Raw genomic sequence first — 27,479 nt, forward strand, 5'->3', positions numbered from 1 at the left:
TGAGTGGGGGAGGGGCAGAGAGAGAAGGAGAGAAAGAATCCCAAGCAGGCTCTGCGCTGTCAGCACAGAGCCTGATCTGGGGTCTGAACTCATGAAACTGTGAGATCGTGACCTGAGCCAAAACCAAAAGTTGGATGCTTAACCGACCGAGCCATCCAGGTGCCCCTACTTGTTTATTTCTGCCTCTTCACTGGACTGTAAGTTGCTGGGGAGAGGGGGAGGAGGGACCTGTCTGTTTCATTTACTGTCACACCCCCAGTGTCTAGCTCCAGACCTATCTCAGAGTGGATGCTCAATACATATTTGTTGAACAAATGAAAGAGACTCTGGGTCCAGAGACAGGTATGAAACCTCTTTGCCTCAGTGTTCTTATCTGTTAGATGGGCATCCTATGAAGGAGACCGTGAGAATGAAATGGTGACAATGGATGAGAACAGCATCATGCTATACAAACACATTGGGCATTGAATTCTGCTCTACCTCAGCTTCAGCCTCCCTGGGATTCTCAGATCACAGCCCAAGCCCGATGGCTGGGCGGAAGACTTTGAAACCCAGAAGGGGAGGTCTGGTAGAGTATCAGGAGCAGAACCCAGGAGTCCTGCTTCACAGCTCATCGGGGAGATGGGGTGAGAGAGCCCAGCTAGTCCCAGAGCACAGAAGCTGCTCATCCTGATTGGGAGAGAGGGAGCCCCAAGGCAGCCTCACCAAAGCCGGGCTAAGGCTGGACTCAGCCTTGGAGGCTCCCCAGTAGCTTTTGTCTAGGGGTTACTTTGGGGTGAGGGTGGGGGGGGAGGCAATGAGTGAGGCATGGGCTTCCATTACTGTGCCTCCTCTTGGGTATCCAGGGAAGGAGATATTATCATTGTGTTGAAGTCTGCAAGACCTGGACCACAACCCTTGGTCAGGCAACAGTGTCTTCCCTCCAGGACATAATCATCCTTTGTGGGAATCTCCTGGAAAATGAGGCTGTGCACTAAAGGAGCAAAGGAAGGGCAGTCTCCAATCCCTGGAAGCTGAATTCCGTGGAGAGCAGCGCCCCCTGGGGGATGCAGGGGGAGCCCGGCCAGGGGAGGGGGATTTTCCTGGAAAGCGGGACTGACCTCCTCTATTCTCTGCCCAGGGCCAGTCCTGAGCTTCTCAGGTGTATTAGGCAAGAAGGGAACATTTCTTTACATCTAATAACCCAACCATCTTAGAGGCAACTCTTCTATTTAGAATGCATCTAATGCCACCTTTTGTGTTTGGAGGACTTTATGATTTTTTCCCCCACTTTTTGATGAGTATATTTAAGTGATGATTGTGAAAAGTGATACAGATAAACACAAGTGGTTAAGATATAAAGGTGAAGCTCAACAATTAGAGTGTGAACAATCATGTCATACTCTCCAGGCCACAGAACACTGCCAGTACCCCAGAAATACCTCCTTGTCCTTTCCAGATTTCAGCCCTTCTTCTCCCCACAGTTAATCACTCTCTGACTTTGTGGGCATAACTCCCTTCCTTATCTTTGTTGTGCAATGTAAGTGAGTACACATTTCTAAAGAGTAGTTTTTAGAAATGTAATTATACAGTGTACTAGCTTCCTAGGGCTCCTGCAACCAATCACATGCTTGGTGGCTTAAAACAAAAAGGTATTCTCTCCAGGTGCCTCGGTGGCTCAGTTGGTTAAGTGTCCAACTTTTTTTTTTTTTAATTTTTTTTAACGTTTATTTTTGAGACAGAGAGAGAGCATGAACGGGGGAGGGTCAGAGAGAGGGAGACATAGAATCTGAAACAGGCTCCAGGCTCTGAGCTGTCAGCACAGAGCCCGACGCGGGGCTCGAACTCACGGACCGTGAAATCATGACCTGAGCCGAAGTCGGCCGCTCAACCGACTGAGCCACCCAGGCGCCCCAAGTGTCCAACTTTTGACTTCAGCTCAGGTCATGATCTCACAGTTCCTGGGTTTGAGCCCTGTGTTGGGATCTGTGTTGATGGTACAGAGCCTGCTTGGGATTCTCTCTCTCTCTCTCTCTCTCTCTCTCTCTCTTTCTCTCCCTCTCTCAAAATCAATAAACTTAAAAAATGTTATTGAAAATGTATTGTGTCACACTTCTGGAGGTCAGAAGTCCAAAATCAAGGTATTGGCAGGGCAGTGCTTCCTCCAAAGGCTCTAGGGAGGATCCTTGTTTGCTGGACTAGCTTCTGGGGACTCGAGTTCTTTGGCTTGTGACAGCGTCTCCGCCTCCATCCCTGTGTCTGTGTCCACATATCCCTCTCTTTTCTCTTATAAAGACACTAGTCATTGGATTTAGAGCCCACCTGAAATCCACAATTTCATCTTGAGATCTTTAACTAATTACATCTGTAAGACCCTCTTTCCAAATTAGTACAGGGAGGCAGCAATTTTGGAGATATGCTATTCAAGTCACTAAATGACAATATATATTATTTTGTGTTGGCTGCTTTTGTTCAACATATTTTATTTTTTAAAGTAATCTCGATGCCCAATGTGGGGCTTGAACTCACGATCCCGAGATCAAGAGTCGCATGCTCTACTGATTGAGCCAGCCAGGTACCCCAACATTATATTTTCAAGACTGACCCATATCATTTTTTAATAAATGTTTATTTTTGAGAGAGAGAGAGAGAGAGAGAGAGAGAGAGAGAGAGCAGAGGGAGAAGCAAAGAGACAGGGGGACAGAGGATCCGAAGCTGGGTCTGTGCTGACAACACAGATTTGAGCCCCGCAAACTCACAAGCCGTGAGATCATGACCTGAGTAAAGTTGCAGGCTTAACTGTGCCACCCAGGTGCCCCAACTTACCCATATCATTGAATGAAACAGTATTGTATTCATTTTCATTGCGGTTGTAGTCTTCCATTGTGTGATAACATTACATTACAGTTCAGAGTAGGGCATACTATAAAGCCAAGAAACCTCTAGCTCCAGGGATCCTTGTCTTCCCAGACCACTTCCAAGGTTCTGGGAGGAGCCTTAGCAATGTGTTCACATGATCGAATGTTTGTGTATGGTTTGTAAAAATTAATTTGTTGTACTATATATTCATATTCTAGTTACACATTTTTCTTGCCTGATTGCCCTGGGTAGAAGCTCTAGTATAATGCTGACTAAAACTGGTGAGCGTAGACATCCTTGTCTTGTTTCTGATCCTTAGGGGGATAGCTTTCAGTCTTTCATCATTGAGTATGATGTTTATCTGTTGGTTTTTCATGGATACCCTTTATCAGAGTAAGGAAGTTCCCTTCTATTTCTGGGCGTTAAATGTTTTGTTTTTTGTTTTTAATCATGAAAGAATGTTGGATTTTGTCAAATGCTTTTTCTGCATCTGAGACCATCATGTGGTTCTTGCCCTTTATTCTATTAATGTGGCATATTACGTTGATCGGTTTTTGTAAGTTGAACCAAGCCTGCCTTCCTGGGATAAGTCCCACTGTATCATGGTGTATAGTCCTTTTACTTGTTGCTGGATTCAGTTTGGTATTCTGTTGAGAATTTTTGTATCTAAATTCATAAAGAGTGAATTTCTTTCCTTTTCATGTGATGTCTTTGGTGTTGGTATCAGGGTAATGACTGATGTTCTCTCTTTCATTTTTTGGAAGAGTTTGTGAACAATTGGTGTTACTTCTTCCTTAAATGTCTTCGTTCTTGTGAGATATTTGCTTTCGTACTAAATTCTTATTTGTAATTTTGTATGCTTCTACTCAAAGAGGGTCCCCAAATTGTATGTTTCAGCCCCCACAAACCTGTGACCTCTACCAGAGTCTACTGTGTTGTGTATGGACCTTGGGTTGTTTCTGGTTTGGGAATCTTGTGAACAGTTGCTGTGAATACTCTTGTACGTCTCCTGGTGCACACGCAGATGCTTTTGATGCCAGCAGGCTAGGTCCAGGGACCAGCCAAGAGGGTCCCTAGCTGTGTGCAGGATACAAATCAAATGCAAGCCTGCAGGAGGTGAAAGCAGAATTCACTGTAGAGAGAGAGTGTAGGTATAGACAAAGTGTCTGGGAGATCTCAGTAAGGAAAGGAGAGAAAGTCTCCTCTTTGCTTAGGATCTGGGGTTTTTATTGAGGATTGAGGTCTGGAGTATGTGTCCTCTCAGGCTTCCAGGAACTAGGTAGAACAAAGGGCCCAGGTGTTCTTAGTGTTGAGATGTCTATCATTGGTGGTCTGGAATACACATACAATAGCTTCCTCCGGTCATTTTCATCTGGCCTTTCCTTAGCTGTTATCTATTCTAAAGAAATCATCACCTCTTTGTTCCCTTCCAAGGAGGACATATGCGTTTTGCATTTCAAGGCATAAAGTGGGTGTGCATGATTTCATCTTGAGATCTTTAATTACATCTGCAAGACCTGCTTTCCAAATTAGGACACATTCTAAGGTTCCAGGGAGGCACCGATTTTGGGGATATGCCATTCAAGTCACTAAATTACAATATATATTATTTTGTGCTGCTTTTGTTCAACATTATATTTTATTTTTTAAAGTAATCTCGATACCCAATGTGGGGCTCGAACTCATGATCCCGAGATCAAGAGTCGCATGCTCTACTGATTGAGCCAGCCAGGTACCCCAACATTATATTTTCAAGACTGACTCATATCATTTTTTTTAAATGTTTATTTTTGAGAGAGAGAGAGAGAGAGCAGAGGGAGAAGCAAAGAGACAGGGGGACAGAGGATCCGAAGCTGGATCTGTGCTGACAGCAGAGAGCCCAGTGCGGGGCTCAAACTCATAATAGCAGGAAAAGAAGATTTTTATGGAGCCCTTTGGCTTCCAGTCTCATTCTTACTGAGGGTGTCTGCTGGAGTGAAATAGCTGGGCCAGTGAGGATAATGCCAAACTGACGTCCTGAACTGTTGTCAACTTACATTCCCACTAACATTGTACAACTGTTCCCATAGGTCCACATCCTCACCAACACTTGGTATTGTCAGATTTTAAAATTTTATCTATCATAATGGGTGTGTGGCAAGGTCTTATCACGGTTTTAATTTATATTAGATTAAACCATATGAAATGACCATTTTTCAGTCAAAATGGTCAAACACAAACAATGTCATGATTCAGCCAAGTTCCTCTGATGACTGACGAAGTAGGGCATGTTTTCATATATTTAACGGCCATTTAGATTCCCTCATTTATGAAGTGCCTGTTTAAGTAATTTGCCCATTATTTTAGACGTCTGACTTTTCTTATTGACTGTAGGTCTTATATACTCTGAATATGAGCTCTATGTCAATTACATGTGTTACAAACAACCTTTCTAATCCTTTTAGAGAGGTCTTAATTTCCAAGAGGCCAAATATGTCAATACTTTCCTCTATGTTTAGTGTTCTTTGTATCCTACTTAAATCTTATCCTAACCAAGGTCATATTCTCCTCTAATATTTTCTAAAAGCTTTATGATCTTGCCATCTACATTTAGATTCAAAATCCATTTGTAATTGATTTTGCGTGTTGTGGGAGGTAGGGCTCCAACTTAATTTTTCCATATGGGTATCCAATTTCCATAGCACAATTTATTGAAAAGATCATCTCAATTGCCCCTTTCCTCATAAATCAAGTAACAGCTATTCGCTTGTCTTTATTGGTTCTATTGGCCAGTCGACCCTTGAAACAATAATATACTCTCAATCACTACAGTTTTGCAATCAGCTTTAACTGATAAGGTGATTGTCTTCTTCAAGTGTGTTAGCAATTTCCATATATATTATAGAATCAATTTGTCAACTTCCACAAAATAAGAAAAGCAGGGAGGAGCAAACCCGTTAACATTGTTATCAGGATTGCACTGAATCTATCAATTTGGGGGATAACCAGTATTTTAAAAATATTTTCACATCCACAAATAACACCTATCTTGCAAATTATTTGGACCTCCTTTCATATAATTCTTTTCTGTAGAAATCATGCATACTTTTTAAAAAAATATGTTTATTTTTGAGAGAGAGACAGAGCACAAGTGGGGGAGGGACAGAGAGAGAGAGGGAGACACAGAATCTAAAGTGGGCTCCAGGCTCTGAGCTGTCAGCACGGAGCCTGATGCGGGGCTTGAACCCACGAACCGTGAGACCATGACCTGAGCCAAAGTCGGATGCTTAACTGACTGAGCCACCCAGGGACCCCCATGCTCACTTTTTATATTTATTCATAGCTACTTGATTATTACGCTTTGTAGAAGTTGTTCTAAAATTTTCATTTTCAAACTATTCGTTGCTGGCCTAAAGAAATAATTTCTGTATATTGATTTTTCAGCCAGCTACCTTGATAAACTCTATTAATTCAAATAAATAATATAGCTTTTGAATTTTCTATGTAACAAATCATATCAAAAGGAACTTTACTCCTCCCCTTTCAGTGTTTCCTTTATCCTTTGTCTTCACCATATCACCCAAACTAAGGACTAACAGTGCAGTGTTAGCTAAAAATGGAAAACCAAGCATCCTTGTCTTATTCTCCCTCTCCAAGGAATTCTGTTTAGGCTCTCCCAGCAGCAGACCTGAGACCAGGATCCAAGTGCAAGGAGTTTATTTGGAAGGTGGAGGTAAACACTGGCAGGGGCGTGGAGGTGTGAGACAAGGAAGGGAGGGTGGACGATAAAGGGGTATGTTATCAAACTTAATTCTGGAGCTTGGTTCTGCTGCAGAGTCCCATGCTACCCATGTCCAAGTGATCTCCCAGGATGTGAGGGAGCTGGAGTTTTCTTCTAGCCTTGGCCTTCTGGTTGGAGCTGTTCTGGGGTGGGGAGAATTCATTCCCTGGCACTTCCAAAGGTCATGAATGGAAAACTGTAGTCGAGCAGCAAAAGCCAGCCCCCAGGCAAAGAAGTGTAGCTGTAAGCAGTTGGAAGTTGGGACAAGTCTACTGAAGTGATCAAAGTGAGGCACAGAGGGGGGGTTGCTAACGGTGTCTTCTACCAACGCCTTCCGTGTTTTACTATGACAAACAGCACTGGCAGTCCCCATAGGAGAGCAGCAGCTGCCTAAGTCCAGAACACGTCCTCCAAAAACCACCCAGTTCATCCAAAAGAAGGAAATAAAAATACTCATATCTCGGGGCGCCTGGGTGGTCCAGTCGGTTAAGCGTCCGACTCTTGATTCAGGTCATGATCTCAGTTTCTTGAGTACGAGCTCCATGTGGGGCTCTGCACTGACAGCACAGAACCTGCTTAGGATTCCCTCTGACCCTCCCCTGCTCACACTGTCTCTCTGAAAAAAACTTAAAAAAAAAACAAACAACCAAACTACTTGTATTTCACGGTTACAGCATACTGAGAAAATACTAGACTTCGGTGATAAAGGGCTGCCACCTGGTCTCAGCAATTCTGAGATCCTATGATCACATCAACACCAGGGAACTCAGTTCCAAAGCAGCGTTCTACCGTCAACCCGGCCTCCAAAGGACTGGGCTCGGCCAGCGAGAGGCTTGTATTGGTGACCGTGCCACATGCCAGGGTCTGTCACCAGCACACTTAGCGCTAACAAATATGACTGCTGGCGCTTAGGAAAAAAGCCACAAGATAGGCAAACTTAAGACAAAGAAGGGGAATGAACAAATACAAGGAAAGGAGCAGGAGGAGGAGGAGGAGGAAGAGGAAGAAGACGAAGAAAAAGAGGAAAAAAGGAAACAGGAAAAGAGAGGAGAGATAAATGATGGAGGGAAATTACTAACTAGAGGAAAAACATTTAATTTAAGAGATTGATTATAAAAATTCATAAGAGGCTGAGAGGGGCGGGGAGGGGGACAGCCTGGGCTGCCCAGGGCAGCTCTGGGGTCCCATGCTGAGCGTGGAGCCCCCACAGCACGGAGATGGGCTCCTGGACTCTTCCGGTAATGGAAGATCATTGAGGCTGCTTCCCAGAAGGGAGGAGTAGGGATGGGAGAAGAACCTTCCAATTGTGGACCCACCTACCTGTCACCCACTTCAGGCACGGGCTTAAGGAAAAGTGATTCGAGATCAGGCCTCCAGCTCCCAGGAGCTGCGCCCCCACCCCCACCTGCCCCCTACCTCCCCCTCTGTTCTGGTTCTAGTGGTTCAAGCCAGATTCAACTCCCACCCCTCCAGCCTTCAAATGAGCACAACAGAATGCATCTGAGTGAAAAATCCACTTTAATAATCCAGCTTCAGCTCAGCTGACAACTTCTCAAGTGCAAGAGAAGTCTTTCCAAGAGGCCTCAGTCCACTAAGAGGTTACGGCTCAGAGAAGGGAACAGCTCAAAGAAGCCCTAAAATGGAGAGCAACAAGGGATTTGGAATCAGTGCAGACCAGATGGGGGGGCCCTGCTCCCGCCAACACAGGCCCAGCCAGAGAGACACAGGTCCTTGACCCACACATGACAACTGCCCCCGTCTTCCCATCTCTCGTCCCCACTCTATCCTCTCATTATCCTCTGGGGGCTGATCGGGGCCCCTGTGTCTCAAGAAGAATGGGCACCCTTCCTTTCCTACAGGGTAGCATGGAGCCCCAGCAACCAATCCAGGCACCAGAGGAGGAGCCCAGCCACCATGATGATGGATGAGGTGGGAGTCACCTTGAAGAGGGTGAGGGTCTGGAGCACTCCTGAGGTGCAGGCGGTCTCCCGGATGGAGTGCATGGCCAGCTGGGGGCTGCCTAAATCCAGTACTCGCAGCCCCAGCCGAGAAGCCAAGATAGGTCCAATGGTGGTTCCACAGGGAGAGTCATTCCGCACCATGAGATCCTACGGAGAGGACAGGTTCATGAACAACAGGTAGTGTCTGCTCATTAAGCCCAAACAGGAAGTCATCTTAGAACTGCAGGACTGAAAGGGCCCCTGGCAGAGGGCCCACTTCTGCCCCCTCAGAGAGTAGATGTGACCAGAATAAAGATAGCCTACATTAAATGGCAAGCCCAAAGGACAGTATATTCTGAATTGGTCCTACTCTCTCCATCTGAACTACTGCCACCCTAATTCCAGCCACCTTCCCTTCCATTACGATTCCTTCCTCCACATAGCAGGCAGGGGAATTAAAAAAACAAAATGTACCCTTTATATCAACCTCTTGCTTAGCACACACTCACTTCCTATACCCATACACACACAAAGAACAATCACTCTGTAGTTTTAGTGTTTTTAGAAATATTGCTATTGGCATTCTGAATTTCTTTACATTCTGATAAAATTAAATTAAATAAGAAGGGGCACGTGGTCGGTTCAGTCGGTTAAACATCCGACTTTGGCTCAGGTCATGCATGATCTCATGGTTTGTGAGTTCGAGCCCCGCATCGGGCTGTCTGCTGGGAGCAGAGCCTGTTTCTGATCCTCTGTTCCCCCTCTTCTCTCTGCCCCTTCCCTGCTCACACTTTCTCTCTCAAAAATAAACAAACATTTAAAAAAATAAATAAGTAAATAAGAAAATCATAATATGTTCAAAATTAAGATTTTTAGTATAAGGGAAAACAGGATTATAAAATCAGATAAATTAAGCAGTAACTATTACTTCTTACATAAGTATAGCATTAATTCATGGTTTGCAAAAAATATGTATATTTTTCTAGCTATGTCAGCTGTGCTGACTGCTCAGAGCCTGGAGCCTGTTTCAGATTCTATGTCTCCCTCTCTCTCTGCCCCTCCCCTGTTCACGCTCTCTGTCTCAAAAATAAACGTTAAAAAAATTTTGAAAAAAAAAAAAAAAGAAGAAAGTAAATGGCTACAGTGCTTTGGGTCATAATGAACCAATGAAACCCTTGATTTAATGACAGAAACAGAAAAGGAAAAAAGCCCCTTATCTGTCACCATGTAAGGTGGCTATTAACACAGCTCACCTTGAAAACTGATTAGTAAAGGGAAAGAATTAGCATTTATCCTGTCTTTCCACCAGAAACCCTATTGCATGATAACCAAATAGCCCTGGCTGACGGGGAGAAAAGTTCTGCTTCCCAGAACAGCAGCTAATCTATGCAGAAGGGATTATGCGTAGAAAAGGGATGAATTGGGGGAATGAATTTAGTGATTTCAGCAAGGATTATTGACTGGTGTCAAAACCATCATGTGTCTGGTTGTCAGGGATCTCATCACTTGCACAGGGTACTGTCCAGCCAAAGGAGGAAAACCCCATATGACAGAGGGGAAGGAGGGCACCCCAACGCACTGCATCACTAAGGGTGGGGCGCCCAGATAACACAAGTATGATGCAACATGAGGGACCCACCAGTCATGACTTCTGGCTAAAAATGTGTCATCTGCTAAGTCTTTAGGTATGAATTCCAATCGGCAGGAAATGCAGGACCTACAGGCACCAGCTAAACACCACCAAGAGGAAGCAATCAGACAAATTCAGCAGGTGGGAAATCCTGTGGGATGATGAGCCTTGTTTCTTCAACAATATTTTATTTTTTTAAGTCAATGTTATTTTAAAAGGGGGGTGGTGAGGGCTGCTCTACGTTATGAGACATTTAAGCAACATATCAACCAGATATAATGCGGTCCTGAACTGGATACTAAGGTGGGACAAATGTCTGTAAAGAATATTTGGGGGAAAGGTGCCAGGGTGGCTCAATTGGTTAAGTCTCCGACTTCAGCTCAGGTCATGATCTCATGAGTTTGTGAGTCTGAGCCCTACATCGGGCTCTGCACTGACAGTGTGGAGCCTGCTTGGGATTCTCTCTGCCCCTCCCCCACTTGAGCTCCCTCTCCCTCTCTCAAAACAAAGAATATTTTGGGGATAACTAGGGAAAACTGAAAATGATCTGGAGGTGACTGGCTGGTTCAGTTGGTAGAGCATGTGACTCTTTATCTTGGGGTCGTGAATTTATTATTTTTTTAATTAAAAATTTTTTAGTGTTTTTTTATTTATTTTTGAGAGACAGAACATGAGCAGGGGAGGGGCAGAGAGAGAGGAAGACACAGAATCTGAAGCAGGCTCCAGGCTCTGAACTGTTAGCACAGATCTTGAAGTGGGGCTCGAACCCACGAACCGTGAGATCATGACCTGAGCTGAGGTCAGACGTTTAACCGATTGAGCCACCCAGGGGCCCCTCGGGGTCGTGAATTTAAGCACACTGGGTGTAAAGCTTACTTTAAAAAAATGATCTGTGCATTAGATACAAATTTATTGAAACAAAAATTTACTGAAATGAAAAGGTAAAGAATACGGAGTGAAGAGAAAACAAGAAATATATCCAACACGATTCCATTTTGTAAAAAAAAATGTTTTAAGTATACGCATAGAAAAAAATCTAGAAGAATATACACAAATCTCTGTGGATTAACATTTTGTTTCTTTTTGTATTTCCTAATTTTCTGAAGGACACATGTCCTGCTTCTGCTGTAAGTTATTAAAGAAAATTCCTCCAATGTCGTCTCACTGCCTTAGAAGAAAATGCAAACCCCCTTCCATGGCCTAGAAGGCCCTATAAAGCTGGCCTGGGCAGGCCTCTCTCCCTGCAACTCTGGCTCTCACCCCAGCTCTATCACTGGCGCTCTGTCTCTTCCTGACAGACCAAGCTCGCTCCTGTCCCCGCCTCCCCTCAGGGCCTTTGCACTCATTCCCTTTGGCTGGGATGCTCTTCCTGCAGACTCACCCACGCCTCTTTCTGGTAGTTAAGTCCCAGCTCAAAGTGTCACCTCCTCGAAGAGGCTTCCCTAAGAGTGGAACTACTCAGGTCTACAGGGGACAGGGTGGGGCTGTGCGGCAGAGAGAGCCCTGAGCCGGGAGACAGGATGCCAGGGTCCTGAGTCACCAGGACCTGCTCGCTGCTTGTCACTGGATCACCTGGGCCCCAGGCCCTTAAATCTCTGCTTCTACCTATTTCTGTCGAGATGGGCCACTGCTGAGGCAAGAATGCTGAGGCCGTTAGAGTTCCAGTCTCCCCAGCCCTGAACTTGCCTTATGGAAGCCCCCAGGGTATGTCAGAGAGACACAGGGGGCTGGATGGGAAAAAGGCAGGACTGACCCACCATGTGCCTCGAGCACTCTGTACCTTCAGTTCTGACAGAAATCCAGGAGAGGCATCGTTATCAGCCCCATTTTACAGGTGTGGAAACTGAGGCTCAGAGAAATGAGGGGACTGGCCCTCAGCGGCAGGACCAGCCCCACAGCAGAGCCAGCACTCATCCCAGCTCCGCCTACATCCAAAACCCACTCTTCTCACTCAACTGGAAGCCCATCCACTACAGGTTGGCTACCAGGCCCCCCTCCACTGGGGGGGCCCATCTGCTTATGTCCCCCAACCCCACTCCCTCCATCACATCTTCCCAGGCAGGGCCCGGCCTCACCTGCAGGGGCACCCCAACATTACTGGCCACCTCTCGGATCAGGGCCTCTGAAACCGCATTCGAGGCGTAGCGCTGCTTGCTGTTGACCTTGATCACCGGGCCCTGGAGAGAGGGACACCAGGAAATGAGGGCGAGCCACACATGAGTGATGGGCCCAGAACCAGCCAGGCCTCCCAAGTCCCTAAGGAGAAACAGGACTACCTCACCTTGTGGAATAAGGGCCGGTGGTTCTCCTCATGCTTGTCCCTGCAAGAGGCGGATTAAGGGCCAGGGATGGCAAACAGGAAGTGGGCCTGGCATCACCACCACCTACCCCGTGGAAACATCACTAATGCATCCCAGCATTCTTCCCCACCCAGCCCGGCAGGACCTAGGAGGCATATCAGTGTTCCAGGCGGCCTCTAGCAACAGAGGGAAAGAAGTTCACAGAGTCTCTTCAACGTACCTGGGAGGGGCATCACATGACTTTGGCCAATTTGGGCCTTGGAGCAGTCAAGAGGAAGCCGCCACTGACCTTTCCGCCAGAAGGAGGAAGGAGGGGAAGGGGGAGGGGCTGGGGCCCAGCGTTAGGTTACCCGCGGGCCGCCAGCTGTGAGGACTACGAGCCTGGCCCGGTGGACTCACAGGTAGTTGGGGTGCACGGCGTGGGCCATGTCTGCGCTGATCATGTAGGACTTGGGGATGGCTTCCTCGAAGGCCGTCAGGTGCTGGGATGAGGCCGAGATCCGGCGCAGCACCAGCTCTGTCAGCAGCGACTGTGCCCCCTGGGCGCTCTCGGACCCCACCTGGTGAGAGCAGAGACTGGCTCTGGGATCGGGGGCCTGAGGCAGAGGCCAAGGAGAGGGGCCCAACACCCCAGACCGGCCCGGGACCCAACTGATTCAGTGGCTGAGGACTGTGGGATGTTGTCAGCAATGTCCCCAACACCGTGCCACCGAAAACCTGATGGTGGGCTGGGGCCAAACTAACCCTGAGTTGTCTCTGGGGCAGCAACAGCACTTTCTGCGGGCTTCCTACATTGCCCCCCCCACCCTTCTTCCTTCCCCTGACCCTCATGTCAGGGCCTCCTCGCAGATGCCCTCTCACACTGGCCAATCTTCTTTTATGCATGTGACAGAGGCGGCTAACTACCCGTGCTAGCTTGTACAACAGAACACCCCAACTGCAGCTAAGCATACAACTACTCAGGTAGAGAGGACATTCCCAGCTTCCCCTGAAGCTAAACGTGGCCATGCCAAGTCCCATGAACACAGACAGTGAGGAACGGCACCTTTGGGTGGTGCCTTAAATGAGCGTACACTCTCCCCGTGCCCTTTCCTCTCCTCCTAACTCAGTACAGACACGACGGCAGGAGCTAGGACATACACCCTGGATCCTGAGATGGAAGCCGAGTGCTCAGGATGGCAGAGACCTGTCCTGAACTGCTCACTCTGACCCGTGCAATTATGTGCGAGAGAACAACCCATCTGTTCAGGCTCTGTTGCGTTGTCTAAGACTGCACCTGACACAGGCACGCAGAGTAAAGGACCCGCCATGTGCTGAGCCCTGGGACTAACAGATGAAAGGGCAGGGTCCCTGTCCTCGAGACGCTCACCATGTGGCACACACAGAGACAGAGGAGGTATGGTCTCACTACTGAAAGCAGATATATGCTGAGCCAGGGGGACCAGGAGCTAAGAGAGCACAGGCAGTATCTTCCCACCTTTGTGGCTTCCGGAATAGCCCTGGCTTACAGTGGGTACCTGACACGAGCTGGCTGCAGAAAGCTTCACAGAGGGGACCCTCCACAGAACCCTCTATGTACCTCTTCGTTGTCGTAGAGAGCAATCATACGCACGTGGGGCTCCGCGGCCAGAGAGGCAGGAGATGCACAGGAGTCGATCAAAGCCTGTTTGGGGGGCGGGGGGGCGGTATCAAGAGCATCCTCCTCATCCCCCCTTCTTCCATAACCCTCCCCACCAACACCTCGGAGGTTCACACTCCCCGCCTGCCTTCTGTCATCACGGCCGGAGGGAAGTGGGCTGGGGCTTTCACAGGCTTTCATCTCTTGGGGCGCTGCCCAGCATGCGGGAGACCTTTTCAACTGGGCTGGGAGAACCACCCTTTGGGTGTTCTCCTCCCCTACCTTCCTATGCAAAAGGCAGGAGGATGAATAAGCTGGAGGGGAAGAGCTGAGAATCCTGGAAAGTCAAAAGAACCACACAGAGCGTGTAAACTAATTGGCCTCAGTGAAAAGATCAAGGTCCAAAGAGGTGACCAGGTGACCCGGACTCCATCGAGGTGATGCAGCTGGCTGGCTGCAGAAGCTAATACAGGTCCCAGGTCTGGCTCTGGTCTCAAGTTACAGCCCAAAGCCTGTCTCCAAGAACAGGATGGGGAGGGAGGGAGAGGTATGACAAGGGACAGGGCAAGAGGAAAGAAAGAAATAGAACTGACAGGCACCTGAGTGGCTCAGTCGTTAACCATCTGACTTTGGCTCAGGTCGTGATCTCACAGTTTGTGAGTTTGAGTCCCATATCGGGTGAGCACAAGTCCTGCCTTGGGTGAGCCCTGCTTCTCTCTCTCTCCCCCTGTCTCTCTCTGCCCCTCGTGGGATTCTCTTTCTCTCTCTCTGCCCCTTGCTCACTTGTGCCCTCTTTCCCTCTCTCTCTCTCAAAAAAAAAAAAAAAAAAAAAAAAGGAAATAGAAGTAACTAGGATAGAAAGGTGGGGACATCAAGGTGACTGGGAGGAAGACAGACTGCCCTACTGAGACCCCAAGGCACAGACAGAAGGCTGGGTGGGCCTCAGCCTGGAGGGCAGGGGGAGCAGAGGGAGGCGGAGGACATTGCCTTATGAGATACTAAGGCCTCTCCCTTGGAGCAGAGGCTAACACAGGGGAGAAGCAGACGGAGCAGGGCGAGGAGGAGACACCATGGTGCCCTGGCCGGCCTCTCAGCCTTCCCCCACCTCAGCCCCTGCCCATGGCCCAGCCAGCACCAGCAGACCGGGGAGGTGGCCAGCGGCCCTCTTCTGACCTGCTAGGACCTGAGGCAGTCCTCCCCACCCCCACTGCTGCTCCTCCTGGTGATGTGCTGCCTGGGGTGCCGCCGCCACTCACCTGCAGGGCACAGAAGCAGCTGTGCAGGTTGTCCAGCCGAGGGGCAAAGATGAACTCCTCGTAGGCACCGCCCAGGACCTAGAAATACAGGACAGTCAGCCTGCCCTTCGACCCCTCACCCCAACTCACCTGCTTCTCCCTGCTCCCCAACGCCTGAGTGTGAGCGAGCCTCCCTGGCTCTGTGCGCGGCCCCTCCCTGCCCCCTGGCTTAGGGCACTGTGATCCTGCCGTGTAGGGCTGAGTGGACGATGGGGAACAGGGTCGGGCAGGAGCTGAGGGATGGGAGGGTGATGTCTATAGTTCCTACCAGTTCCTGTGAGACTAGAAAAGGGAGACGCTGAATGGTCACAAGACAAGCTAAGGAAATAAACAAGAGACCAGCCCGGAAACAGTGCACATTCAAACAGGCCCAAACATCCAAAGACTTCACAGTCTCCTACTGTGGGCAACTCAGAGGGGCACGAGGGCAGGCTCCAGAGAAAGGGGTGGGGGAGCACAGCCAGGCCTTCTGCCCTCAGAGGTGTAGGGCCGGTATGGGTCAAAGTACGAGTGACCACCTGCAGCAGAAACCCCTAAGGAGTGTGTGGAAGGAATGATTTCCAGGCCCCATCGCAGATGTCCAGGTAGGCAGTTCTGGAGCAGGAAAGTGCCCTTTTGAGAACCACTGGCCTGGAGGCAGAGGGGCATGATGACTACTGGAAAGAACAGGGATGAGATGGGAGTAACTGGGGGACCGGCCGACACGGTGAGTGCTTCAGGGCGCACAGAGGCAGGCTAGGATCCCGGCGATCCCCACCCATGAGTTCCGGCAACCATTCCTCACCGCAGGCTGGGTGTCAGCAAGGCAGAGCTCCATCTCCAAGATATCCTCAGGGCTCAGTCCCAGATGGGCACAGAGAAGGGACATGAGGACCGAGTGGTGCCGGTCATCCTGCACGGCAAAAGGATGTTAGGAGAAGGTCTGCTCTTCCCCTCCTCCCCCTTCTCAGAGAATCAGTCCCTGCCCCACTCCTCCCCATGAGCAGGGGACTCTCTTACCGCAGCACTGAGAGGTCCAGGCTCAGGAGTCCCCTTCTCCAGCTCCTCCTGAACGGCTGTGGCAAGAATGGGGACTCTGTGTGGAGTCACAAGAGGGAAGTGTGGGGAGGGCTGGAGGCATGGCATCCCTGAGCTCCAGCATCTCCCAGTGGGAACTGCCCTTGCCCTGATTCTCAGCTTGCTTTCCAAGTGGCAGAGCAATGAGGGACCTCAGATAGCATCAGCTGGGTCCCAACAGTAGAACCTGGCTGTGGCCACCATTAGGTAGGTAGTGGTGTCCTAGATCCCACCGGGCCCCTTCCCTCACCTGGTGCCACAGCCCTCGCACCAGACTCACAAGTGCATCTCCATGTTGGGCCCGAAGTTCTCGTTGACATTTCGCTGCAGATGGATGGCCAGGTGTGGGATGCGGAGAATGGGCCGGTCCACGTGCACCAGGCGCTGCTCCAGGCGGCCTGAGGCAGGGCACTGTGGCCCACCAGGCCAGGTCAGCCCAGGGCACCTCCCAATCACCGTTGGTTAAAACCCCAGACTGACCAACATGGTCCTCAGACCAGACTGCCCCGCCACCCCTTCCCTGGGGGGCTCTCCACAGGTACCCTAAGGGAAGGTCACAGTCAATCTTCAGGCAGCTGAAGGTGAGAACCTCCCAGGTCCCACCCCAGTTCCCACCTTGACAATGACTCGTCCGGCCAAGGTCAGGTCCCGGTCAAACCAGGTGCTCCAGATCCCGCCACCATAGGTCTCCACACCAACCTGCTGGAATCCCACCTGGCTGCGGCGGGACCGCCGTTTCACCTGCGTGTGAAGGTGGGGAAGTGAGAGAAGGCTGAACGACAGGATGTGGAGAGGAGACAGACTGATCGAGAGCTAGTTAACACAGAGCGAATACTGCTGCAGAGAAGGGCCCAAAGTGTGGAGGAAGGGGGCGACAAGTTTCAGGAATAGACTCCCCAACCTGTACCTCTCCACTTCCTTTTGACCTGTCCCCCCCACCCCCGCCGCCCCAGTTCCTCACCCGCAGGCAGGGGCTGTCCGTGTGGGCCCCAATGAGGCTGAAACCGTTGCCAGGAACATACTGGCCTCCCACAGCAAAAGCGATGATGGTGGAGGAGTTCCTGGTCAAGAAGTACTGGGGGGGGGGGGGGTGAAGGGGTGCGGAGATTGAGTTGGATTAGCTAGCCAGCTGGCACAAAGGACTTTGAGCCCCAGCCTAGGAACATGCTTCTCTGCCCCCACCCCACCCCAAGTACCTTGCTCTCTGGCTTGATATCCCAGCTCTCCGTCTCTTTGAGTTCATGGAAGCCAGCCTGGAGGAGGCGGCTGCGGCACTCAGCCACAGCTATAGCGAAAGAAGGCTTTCAGAGCGATGGAAGCGGGTAAGGGGGCACACCGGCCCCACCCTCCTCCCCTGTCCTGGTCACTTACCGTGGAAAGGAGAAGGGCTCCGGTTCACGAACTTGAGGAGTTCCCGGGCCGCGGCCTGCACTGCCTCTTTGCGGGCTCTGCCGGTCATGACCACCTAGGGGAGGGGAGGTGCTCAGACTCCTAGAGGTTTGGGACCCTAGAGTTATATCATCCAGGCCCCGGGAACCACCTCCTTCCCCAGCCCCATTCTCCCTAAGTGACCGCTGCGAGGTTCAGACCTCTGCTTCCGCCCCTTTCGCTACGGACAGACGCAGATGCCGGGCCAAACCTGTCTCAGCAGAAAGCTCCAGCCCTCCAGCCAAAGTATCACAACCCCAAGGGTGCTCCCCGCCCAGCTCCTCCCAGACGGCCCGCCCCCAATACGAGCTTTAGCCCGGCCCCCTAAATCCTACCCCCACGTGCCCGCCCACCGGGGAAATCCCGGTCGGTTCCAAGCTCTCAGCTCCCAAACGGGCCCCTAAACTCCGGGCGGGCCTGCACCAAGGAGCCAAAGCCCTATTCTCTGGGGAATACCACCCCCCCGTCCCCTCCACCCCCACAGTCTATAGCAGGCCACCCTTTTCCAACCCCAGGAAGACCAGGTCACGGAGGCCGGGCTTTCGGTTTCGCTTTGGGTCGGGCACGGCCCTCACCTCAGAGCGCTGCTGACCTCAGTCCCGAACGGGATCGGAGGGGATCTGAGCTGCAGCTGGGCGGGCCGGAGACACCTACCTGCATAACCCGACGCGTGGGCCGGTGTCCGCTAGCCTGGCTCCGGCTCTCTGCCCGCCCCGCCCCTCGCTAGCCCCCGCCTCCGGGCCCGCCCCTGCCGCGCCGTTTGCTCTGCCGCGCCGTTTGCTCCGCCCCGAGATAGGCCGCGCCGCCAGCCCCGCCCCGCCGGCCGCGGTGGGGGCGGGGGCCCTCTGCTGCCCGGGAGGTGCTAGAGCAGCCTCCGAGTAACGCGCCTCGTCGCCTGTCCCAGGTCAGAGAATCTGAGAAAAAACTCGCCCCTGCCGGCTCACCTGGTCCGACGAGTACGGTACAAAGTGCTCTCTCTCACCGCAGGCACCCTTGTGGTAATAAAAGCAACATGACTTGTGTTCATGGAGCGTTCACGGTAAGCTTTAGCTTTCCAGTAAGGCTTAACGTGTTACCTCGTTTAATCTTCACTATTGCTTCGTCAACTTTGTACTTTTACTGTCCCCATTTTACACATGAACGAAACGAAATACGGAGGCAAGTACCCTATCCAGGGCAGTAAATGGCAGAGGTGGGGTTTGAGCCCAATTAATTTGATTCCAGGGGCCTGGAGCAAGCTACTCTCAGATCGTTTCTCTGCCTTTTTCTATGCACCTTGGTGAGTGTAACGTTACACGGCAAGTCCCCGAGGCCCAGGGAAGTTAATGACTTGCCTAAGAGCACACAACTGTTTGGATGCATCTGGAATGACTCATACCTGCACTCTTTCCACTTCTTAAGAGGACAAAATAAACTCCACACGTTCTTGGAGGCAATCCCAGTTTTCACATGTCAAGAGTGGTAAGCCACAATTTAAAAAACCAAGGTGCCCACCTAGTCATAGATTCTGATCAGGACTGTTGGTGGCCCCTAGGTACAAAACAGGGCCCAGCACTCAGCGGTGTTAACACTCTAGGGATTACAGGTGAGCAAGCTGCCCTTTATATACTGGGGTAGGAATGGGCCAGGGGAGTGGTCAGAAAGGCCCCGCAGCCTTCAATTCACAGAAGTAGGTATTGCGGGGGAGTGTTCCAAGAATATACGGGTGGTGGGGTAAATTCATGGCATTCCCTGTTTATTGAAATGTATAGTTTTTGTGCTGAGAGTGTCATGGAAAGAACATTCTTTTCCTCTGAGAGCCAGAGGCTGGTTAGTGGGGGACACATTCGCGGACAGTGACAAGGACTGAAACGGGTGCAATGTATAAGGGAAGGAGATTTAACAAAAAATTTTTGATGCTCTTCTGAGTACAAAAAAAAAAAAAAGTACATGCTAATGTGAGAAATTCAAATAACACCAAAATGGGTAACTTAGAAAGTGAAAGTAAACATTTTGATAAATTGAACATCTATTCTTGATTAAAAAAACCCAAATGAAATCCTCTTAAGAAACCAGAAAGAGGGGGGCACCCGCGGGGCGTTGGGCATCTGACTTCCCCTCAGGTCATGATCTCGAGGTCCGGTCCGTGGGTTCGAGCCCCGCCTCCGGCTCTAGGCTGACAGCTCAGAGCCTGGAGCCTGGTTTGGATTCTGGTATTCTGTGTCTCCTTCTCTCTCTGCCCCTCCACTGCTTGTGCTCCGTCTCTCTCTCTCAAAAATAAATAAGCTTAAAAAAAAGAAAGAAAGAAACCAGAAAGGAAGGATAAAGACTATCTACCAGAAATCTACAGTAGAAATTAGTGGGGAAATACAGAAGTGCTCCTGTTCAAGTCAGAAGTAAGACACTGGTGAGCTATTACTGCTCGTAGTCAACGTGGTTCTGCAGTGAAAGCCAGTGCCACAAAGCAAAATAAACAACTATAAATGTGGAAAAGTAAATTTTCTCGTTATTTATAGATTATTTGATTACCTAGAACCTCCAAGAAAATAAGCTGATAAGCTATTTGAGCGGGTAGCAGGAGTGACCTGATTTTGAAAATCATCAGCTTTCCTGTGCAATAATCAACTAGAAAATATACTAGTAAAAGGGTCCTATTTACAAGAACAAGAAATACTATTAAATTCCTAAGAATGAGTATGAGATACTCAGTCTCACTGTAATCTGGGAAATGCAAGCTGAAAGTGAGGTGCCATTTTTGATTTGTCATATTAGCAAAAGTGAAAAAAACTGGTAAAGTCAAGTGTTGGAGAAGACTTGGGGTAACGCATGCCTTTATACCCAATTTCTGTGGTGTAAACTCTCCCAGTGACTCGTTCCAAGCTGCCAGCATGAACTGAATGTGGAGTTGGGAAGAGATGCACAAAAGCAGGGCATTGTATAGATTTGTACCATACAGATATAATGGACATAAATAAACTCAAGAGCAGAGATTGAGGGGGGCCTGGCTGGGTCCGTCAGAGGAGCATGTGACTCTTGATCTTGGGGTCATGAGTTCAAGCCCCATGTTGGGTGTAGAGATTGCTTACATAAATAAATAAATAAACTTTAAAAAAGGAGCATAGACTGATAATAAAATAGCTAAGAAGGTGATGATTTTTGAGTATTTATTATATGTTTGCAATATAATTTATTAAGAGTGCATAATTGAATTTTTTAATGATTTCTATGTTTAATGGCAGGATCACAAAACTCCTGGACATTTGATAATCATTTCTCACGAGCTGATCCAAGTCAGCTGTAGCACACAACTTCTCTCAGACTCTACGTCTTTGTTCCTCACAGTGTGATTTTTGACCAGCAGCATCTACAATTCTAGGGAACTTTCTAGAAATGCAGAATGACAGGGCTCACCCCAAACCTATCAAATCATAATCTGCATGTTAACAAGATCCCTAGCTAATCTGTATGCGAATTCAAGTTTGAGACACGTTGTTTTAGACCGCTGTGTGGTAGTAAAAAGCAATGAGGTCAGGGGTGCCTGGGTGGCTCAGTCGGTAAGTGCCCGACTTCGGCTCAGGTCATGATCTCACGATTCATGGGGGTCATGATCTCACGATTCATGGGTTCGAGCCCCGCATCGGGCTCTGTGCTGACAGCTCGGAGCCTGGAGCCTGTTTCTGATTCTGTGTCTCCCTCTCTCTCTGCCCCTCCCCGGCTCATGCTGTCTGTCTCTGTCTCTCAAAAATAAATAAATGTAAAAAAATAAAAAATTAAAAAAAGCAATGAGGTCATGCTTTTCATGTATTATCATAGAAAAAAATTCTGAATATACTGAATGGAAAAAAGGCAATTTCCAGAACAACACTTACACGGCAAGAGCATTTAGGTAAAATTCACATAATGAGCTAAATGTCTAGATTTTATATGCATATACATGTAAGTGCGTGGAAACAGGTTTGGAGGGAGAATGGAATGGCATTAGTTAGGAAATGGGAGGGTCAAGGGGGGGACCTTAGCGATCCAAAAAAAGTTTCTGAGAATCATTCTTGCCCTCAGCCTGCTGAGAAAATCTTCCCGACCAGTCCTTAGCTGATGCTTACAATGCTACCATCATTCATTTCTGTTTGGCTGAACAACTTTTATCTTACTTTATTATTTTTTTAAATGTCTATTTATTTTTGAGAGAGAGAGAGAGAGAGCATGAGCAGGGGAGGAGCAGAGAGAATGGAAGACGCAAAATCTGAAGCAGGCTCTGACAGCTGACAGACAGCTGACAGCTCAGAGCCTGACCCGGGGCTTGAACCCACCAATGAAGAGGTCATGACCTGAGTCCCACGAATGAAGAGGTCATGACTTGAGCCCAAGTCAGATGCTTAACCGACTAAGCCACCCAGGTGCCCCATTGGCTGAACAACTTTTAAAGAGCAAATACCTGGAAGTTATCATAGCAATTAGTCACACACACTTCAGCGTGTGTTCATTGGTTATATGTATCCTTTCTGACCCCTCTGTTTGTGAGAGAAGCTTTCTAAGTAGTAATTTGTCACATAATTGTTAAGACTGCTTTGAGATACAGAAGACCAAAGCAATGTAAGGGAGAAAAGGCGTGGTGTGTGTGTGTGTGTGTGTGTGTGTGTGTGTGTGTGTGTCTGTACTGTCCCTGTCTGCTAAAATGATCTTGATTTCCTGATTCTAAGACAGACCTGGGTGTCTCATTGATATCTTGGTTGTTTAAATGTATGAATAATTTGCTTCTGGGCATAATGATAGGAGCATACATAGGACACAGTACAATATGTCCTCTCACAGTGTTGTTGGAAGGACATTTTCGTTTCCAGCACAAGTCTTCTGCTCAAGTTCTGTTTTCCATGCAGGACTCAACGGATTAAGAACTACAAATCCCAGGATGCCTTGAGGTGATCTTCGGTAAGATTGAAATTTTCAACCAATTACGTTCTAGGAGGGAGGCTTTAAAAAGTAGTTTGTATGGTTAAAAAGAATGCAGCACCTCTATAGGTACTGATAGGGAACAATTTCCAAGATATACTAAGGGAAAAAACAAGGTGCAGAATAGCAGTTATGGTATGTTCTGTTTGTGTATAAACACACACACATACATACACGCATTCTTATATGTTTAAAAGCAGTCACAAGAAAATAGTGACTCTGGGAAAGAGAAATTTTGGCTAAGGGTCTGTGGTAGGAGGAATGTTTCTTTTTTCTTATAAATCCTTTTGTATGTTTTGAATTTTTTTCTACATCCACATATTACCCACTTTTAAAACGAAATAAGTAAATTTAAAAAACAGATGGAAAGATGATCTTTAAGTACTTTTTGTGAACATCTTGTTTTCTTCTGTACCCTGATTGAGTTAGTGAGCAATTTGTTAGTTAACACTTAACCCTAAAATCTTCAGTTTAAAAATGCCCATGTAATCGCCTCTGTGGCTCAGTCGGTTAAGCATCTGACTTTGGCTCAGGTCATGATCTCGCAGTCTGTGAGTTCAAGCCCCGTGTCGGGCTCTGTGCTGACAGCTCAGAGCATGGAGCCTGCTTCAGATTCTGTCTCCTTCTCTCTCCTCACCTCCCCCACTCACACTCTGTCTCTCTCTCAAAAATAAACATTTAAAAATTTTTAAAAATACCCATGTAGGGGCGCCTGGGTGGCTCAGTCGGTTAAGCGGCTGACTTCGGCTCAGGTCATGATCTCACAGTCTGTGAGTTCGAGCCCCGCATCGGGCTCTGTGCTGATGGCTCAGAGCCTGGAGCCTGCTTCAGATTCTGTGTCTCCCTCTCTCTCTGACCCTCCCCTGTTCATGCTCTCTCTCTGTCTCAAAAATAAATGTTAAAAAAAAAAATTAAAAAAAAAACCATGTAAAACTGTATTACTTCTTTTTATTTTTAAAAATTTTTTAATGTTTATTTTTGAGAGAGAGTGAGACAGAGCGTGAATGGGGAAGGGCCAGAGAGAGGGAGACACAGAATCTGAAGCAGGTTCCAGGCTCTGAGGTCAGCACAGAGCCCGACGCAGGGCTGGAACCACGAACCGTGAGAACATGACCTGAGCTGAGGTCGGACACCCAACTGACTGAGCCACCCAGGCACCCCTGTATTACTTCTGATATAGAAATTGTGTCTACATTTGGAAGGAGGTGTGGATAGAATGTTTCTTTTGATGTTGATGATATTTAAACAAAAAATAGGGGCAACTGGGTGGCTCGGTTGGTTTAAGTGTCCTAAGCATCTGACTCCTGATCTCGGCTCAGGTCATGATCTCACATGTGATCATGTTGAGTTTGAGCCCCACATCGGGTTCCAGCATAATTCACTCAGTTGTCTTAATCATGCCTGTGCCCTGCCACTGCATTTGCTTACTTGCCTGGCAAACACCCAGCCCTGACTGCACCGAGATCACCTGCTCCATGTCTGCATCTGGCACCTTGTAGAGATACAATAAATACCCAATGAATGAGATTAAAAAAAAAATTGTTCATTGTTAAAATTGGCCCCCAGAGAATACTCCCCAGCATTTAAAAGGAACAAAGTATTGAAAACTGCAACAACTTGATTGGATCTCATGGATGTTATGCTAAGCGGGGAAAAAAATGACAAAATTATAGGCATGGAGAGGGAATTAGTGGTTGCCAAGGGACAGGCGTGATTCTAAAGGGGTAGCACAAGGAACATCTTTGTGGTGGCAGAATGGTCCTGTATCTTGATTAGGGCAGTGGTTGCATGCCTCTATACATGTGATAAAATGAGGGTTGCCAGCTAACATACAGGACACCCAATTAAATTTGCATTTCAGATAAACAATAATTTCTTAGTATAAGTATGTCCCAAATGTTGCATGGGATATACTTACACTAAAAAAAAAAAAAAAATAACCGAGTATCCTTTATCTTTATTTGTCAAATCTGGCACTCCTAGGTAATAGGGCATAGAAATATACACACACCTTTTGCCAATGTCACTTGCCTGATTGTGATATTATCCTGTCGTTATGTAAGATGTGACCATTGAGGGAAGTGGGTTAAAGGTACACAGGCCCTCTCTGTACTATTTTAGCAACCTCCTGTGAATGATAATTATTTCAAAATTAAAAAGTTTTTTAAATGGCCCTCGAAAGAAAACCAACGGCTCTTGTGGGTAATAAAAACAGAGCTAGAGGAAGCACAGGCTATTAACCAGCCAAGAAGTTTTATGGAGCATTGTAAAACTGGCACTTCACAAAGGTCTTAAGATGTATCCCCTTTCAAATGTCAATGATCCCATGTAGTTATTGACGGTTTAACAAAGTGGTTGTGCACGGGGGCTTGGGATTACACATACCTGGGTTTAAGTTCTGGCCCCTCCATTGATTAGCTGTGAGCCTTGTTTGCCTGAAGTGCTGGAACCAGCTCACACCCCTATGTCTTTCCAACTCCACATTCAGTGACATCGGGCTGGTAGCTTGAAACCAACCCGGGAGTATTTACACTACCGAGATTGACAAACACTATGAATCAGGGCTTTTTTTTTTTTTTTTTTTTTTTTTTTTAGTTTCAAAGGGCTTATTAACCATTTACCATCATACCATAGACTTTGAGCCTCAGTTTACGCATCTGTAAAATGTGGAAAGGCATCCGTAATGACTGCCTGATGTCAGGAAGAGTAAATGAGATCCTTAAATGAGACCCATCATGTTATGAGGGCTAAAGAGTGCCTGTAGGGTGCTTATCATTAAGTGTGTCGAATCGGCAGTGAACACTATATGTTACTATTTGTTCTTGTTTCTTTCATATTAAGCTGTGAGCAACTTGAGGGCACGGTTATGCCTTCCTTATCTTGATATCTTTAGCGACGGGCTCAGGGCCTGAAACACAGCAAGTGCTAAATAAATGTTCGCTAAATTAAGGAGTAAATGGCATATAATAGCGACTCAAGGTTCTATACCTCCAGAAAATGTGCATTTTGTCAGAGACTTTTTGGGGCACACTTCTTGATCTTGAAACATGGAGATGTTCAGGCCCCGCGGCGGGCTTGCAGGGAGGGTTGGGGAGCACCCATACCCCCCAGGATGATGTCTGCTTTTGCAGGCCCGGCTCTGGCCACCAAGGCAGTGAGCCTGGCATATACCCCCAGGTGACAGGGACAGGCTCTCACCTCTCCTTCCTCCCGGAGCCAAGATGGGGCATTTCTGGCTCTGAGCCTGTCTGACTAGAGGTCATTTAATCCTCGCTGGATTTGTCCTGTTTATTTTAGTGAACAGGGCTGTTTACTTTCTGTTTGTATTTCTAGGGGTGGCTTGCTCATTTTGCTTCCCTTTTATTTACTTTTTGCAAGCACTTGGGTTTGAGTAAATATGTCTATAAAGTTCCAGGGACTGGGTTATTCTGTGTCTGGTATTTTAATGGCTTTTAAACAGTGTCTGCTCAGGTAAGCATTTTATAGATGGATCGAAAAGATAGAGAATTCTTTTCTCAGTGGCCTCTGATTCCTTCCAAGCTGACAGCCAGCCACTAGCAGCCTATGAATCATGGCTTTTCATCAGTAATAAAAATATCAAAACCAACACCCATGTTGGACGGAGAAACTGACCCAGGCTGGTCAGCTGGACTGGGGAAATATAGTAGGTATTTAAACACCAGGGCAGTGCTTAGGGTAAAAATTACCTAGGGTGTTTTTGAAAATGCAGATTCATGAGCAGCTTTGGAAGGTTTGGGCTGAGGCTCAGGAATGTGTGTTTTTATCTCGTGCTGCAAATTCTATCCTTAGATCACCCTGAGAAACACAGTTCAGATTCTCAAAAATACTGCGGCCGACGGGGGAGCTGCCCTTAAGCTCAGTGCCTTGTGGGCCCACACAGAGAGAAACTGGGGGACCAGACAGGGATGTTTGTAATGATCCCATCAACAATTAGCACCCTCCGCCTCCAAAGCTAGCCAGGAGAGGATGAGGAGTATTATTCTGATAAGCCTCTTGCTCAAGGTCTAATTTGTCAGCAACTCGAGGGTAGGGGCCATAGCTCCCGCATCTTATCACCCCCCACAATGCCTAGGACAATGCTCGGCTTACAGATTGGCGATCTGCTCTGGCTGGGACTCTCCCACCCAAGACAGACCTAGAAGGCAGGCCTGGTTACCTCAGGGTAGCTTGGGAGCCAGTTGTTGGCAATGGACGAGGCAGAGAGGCTGATCGCCATGGTCACCTGCTCACCTCCTCCTGAGCCGGGCCAGGTCTGTCAGAGGCTGGATAGAGACCTGGGGTGGGGGGGGCAGCGGGAGTCCCTACTGCCTCTTCTGCCAGCTCCTCCCCTCACCTCTGCCCCTCTGCAGCAATTCATTGGGTCCTCAGTCCCTGTCCCCATAGGGCCCATTGTGACATCATCAATGCAAGTTGAAACAGTAATGCCCTCACAGCGCCAAGCCTCAGGCTAGCCAAGAGCGCCGATGTCTAAACAATGACTCCTGACCTGGGTGTGGGAGGGTCCTGCGTCCCAAGAAGCTACAAACAGACTTTCTTCTCTGCTTGAGTGATTCCGCTCTCATTCTCTCTCTGGGCCCCTTTGTTTCCCTTCCCAGGTCAGTGTGCTTAATTATTTCATTTTCACGTGTTTACTTGTTTATCCCATTTCCCGACCAGAAAGTCAGCTC

At 48.2% G+C, this 27,479-nt stretch overlaps 1 protein-coding gene across 5 annotated transcripts; it reads right to left on the reverse strand.

The window, feature by feature from the left end:
• Positions 1–8,097: 8,097 nt before the first annotated feature.
• LOC122226671 (aspartyl aminopeptidase) lies at positions 8,098–27,129 on the reverse strand. 5 transcript variants are annotated; one of them, XM_042950227.1, is made up of 16 exons: positions 26,969–27,129; positions 18,810–18,857; positions 17,809–17,902; positions 17,634–17,722; positions 17,399–17,512; positions 17,053–17,178; positions 16,718–16,848; positions 16,381–16,456; positions 16,166–16,273; positions 15,343–15,420; positions 14,048–14,131; positions 12,868–13,028; positions 12,450–12,489; positions 12,244–12,345; positions 8,539–8,706; positions 8,098–8,232 (listed from the first exon to the last, which is right to left on the reverse strand). In XM_042950227.1, exons 1-16 carry the CDS (start codon positions 27,026–27,028, stop codon positions 8,182–8,184), a joined length of 1,530 nt encoding a protein of 509 aa, XP_042806161.1. In that variant the 5' UTR covers positions 27,029–27,129; the 3' UTR covers positions 8,098–8,181. The 5 variants fall into 5 exon arrangements, with proteins under 5 accessions (XP_042806161.1, XP_042806165.1, XP_042806162.1 ...); XM_042950231.1 differs by having other exon boundaries at positions 27,043–27,103; XM_042950228.1 differs by lacking the exon at positions 18,810–18,857.
• Positions 27,130–27,479: the final 350 nt, after the last annotated feature.

This window comes from Panthera leo, chromosome C1, assembly GCF_018350215.1.
Source record: "Panthera leo isolate Ple1 chromosome C1, P.leo_Ple1_pat1.1, whole genome shotgun sequence".
NCBI classification, from domain to species: Eukaryota; Metazoa; Chordata; class Mammalia; order Carnivora; family Felidae; genus Panthera; species Panthera leo.

Coding starts and splice junctions, on each gene's coding strand:
- LOC122226671 (XM_042950227.1), bottom strand. CDS start 27,028: ATGGCGATCAGCCTCTCTGCCTCGTCCATTGCCAACAACTGGCTCCCA. Junction 16,457..16,717: donor CCCAACATGGAGATGCACTT/GTGAGTCTGGTG, acceptor GACTCCACACAG/AGTCCCCATTCTTGCCACAG. Junction 8,707..12,243: donor ATGTTGGGGTGCCCCTGCAG/GTGAGGCCGGGC, acceptor TCCTCTCCGTAG/GATCTCATGGTGCGGAATGA.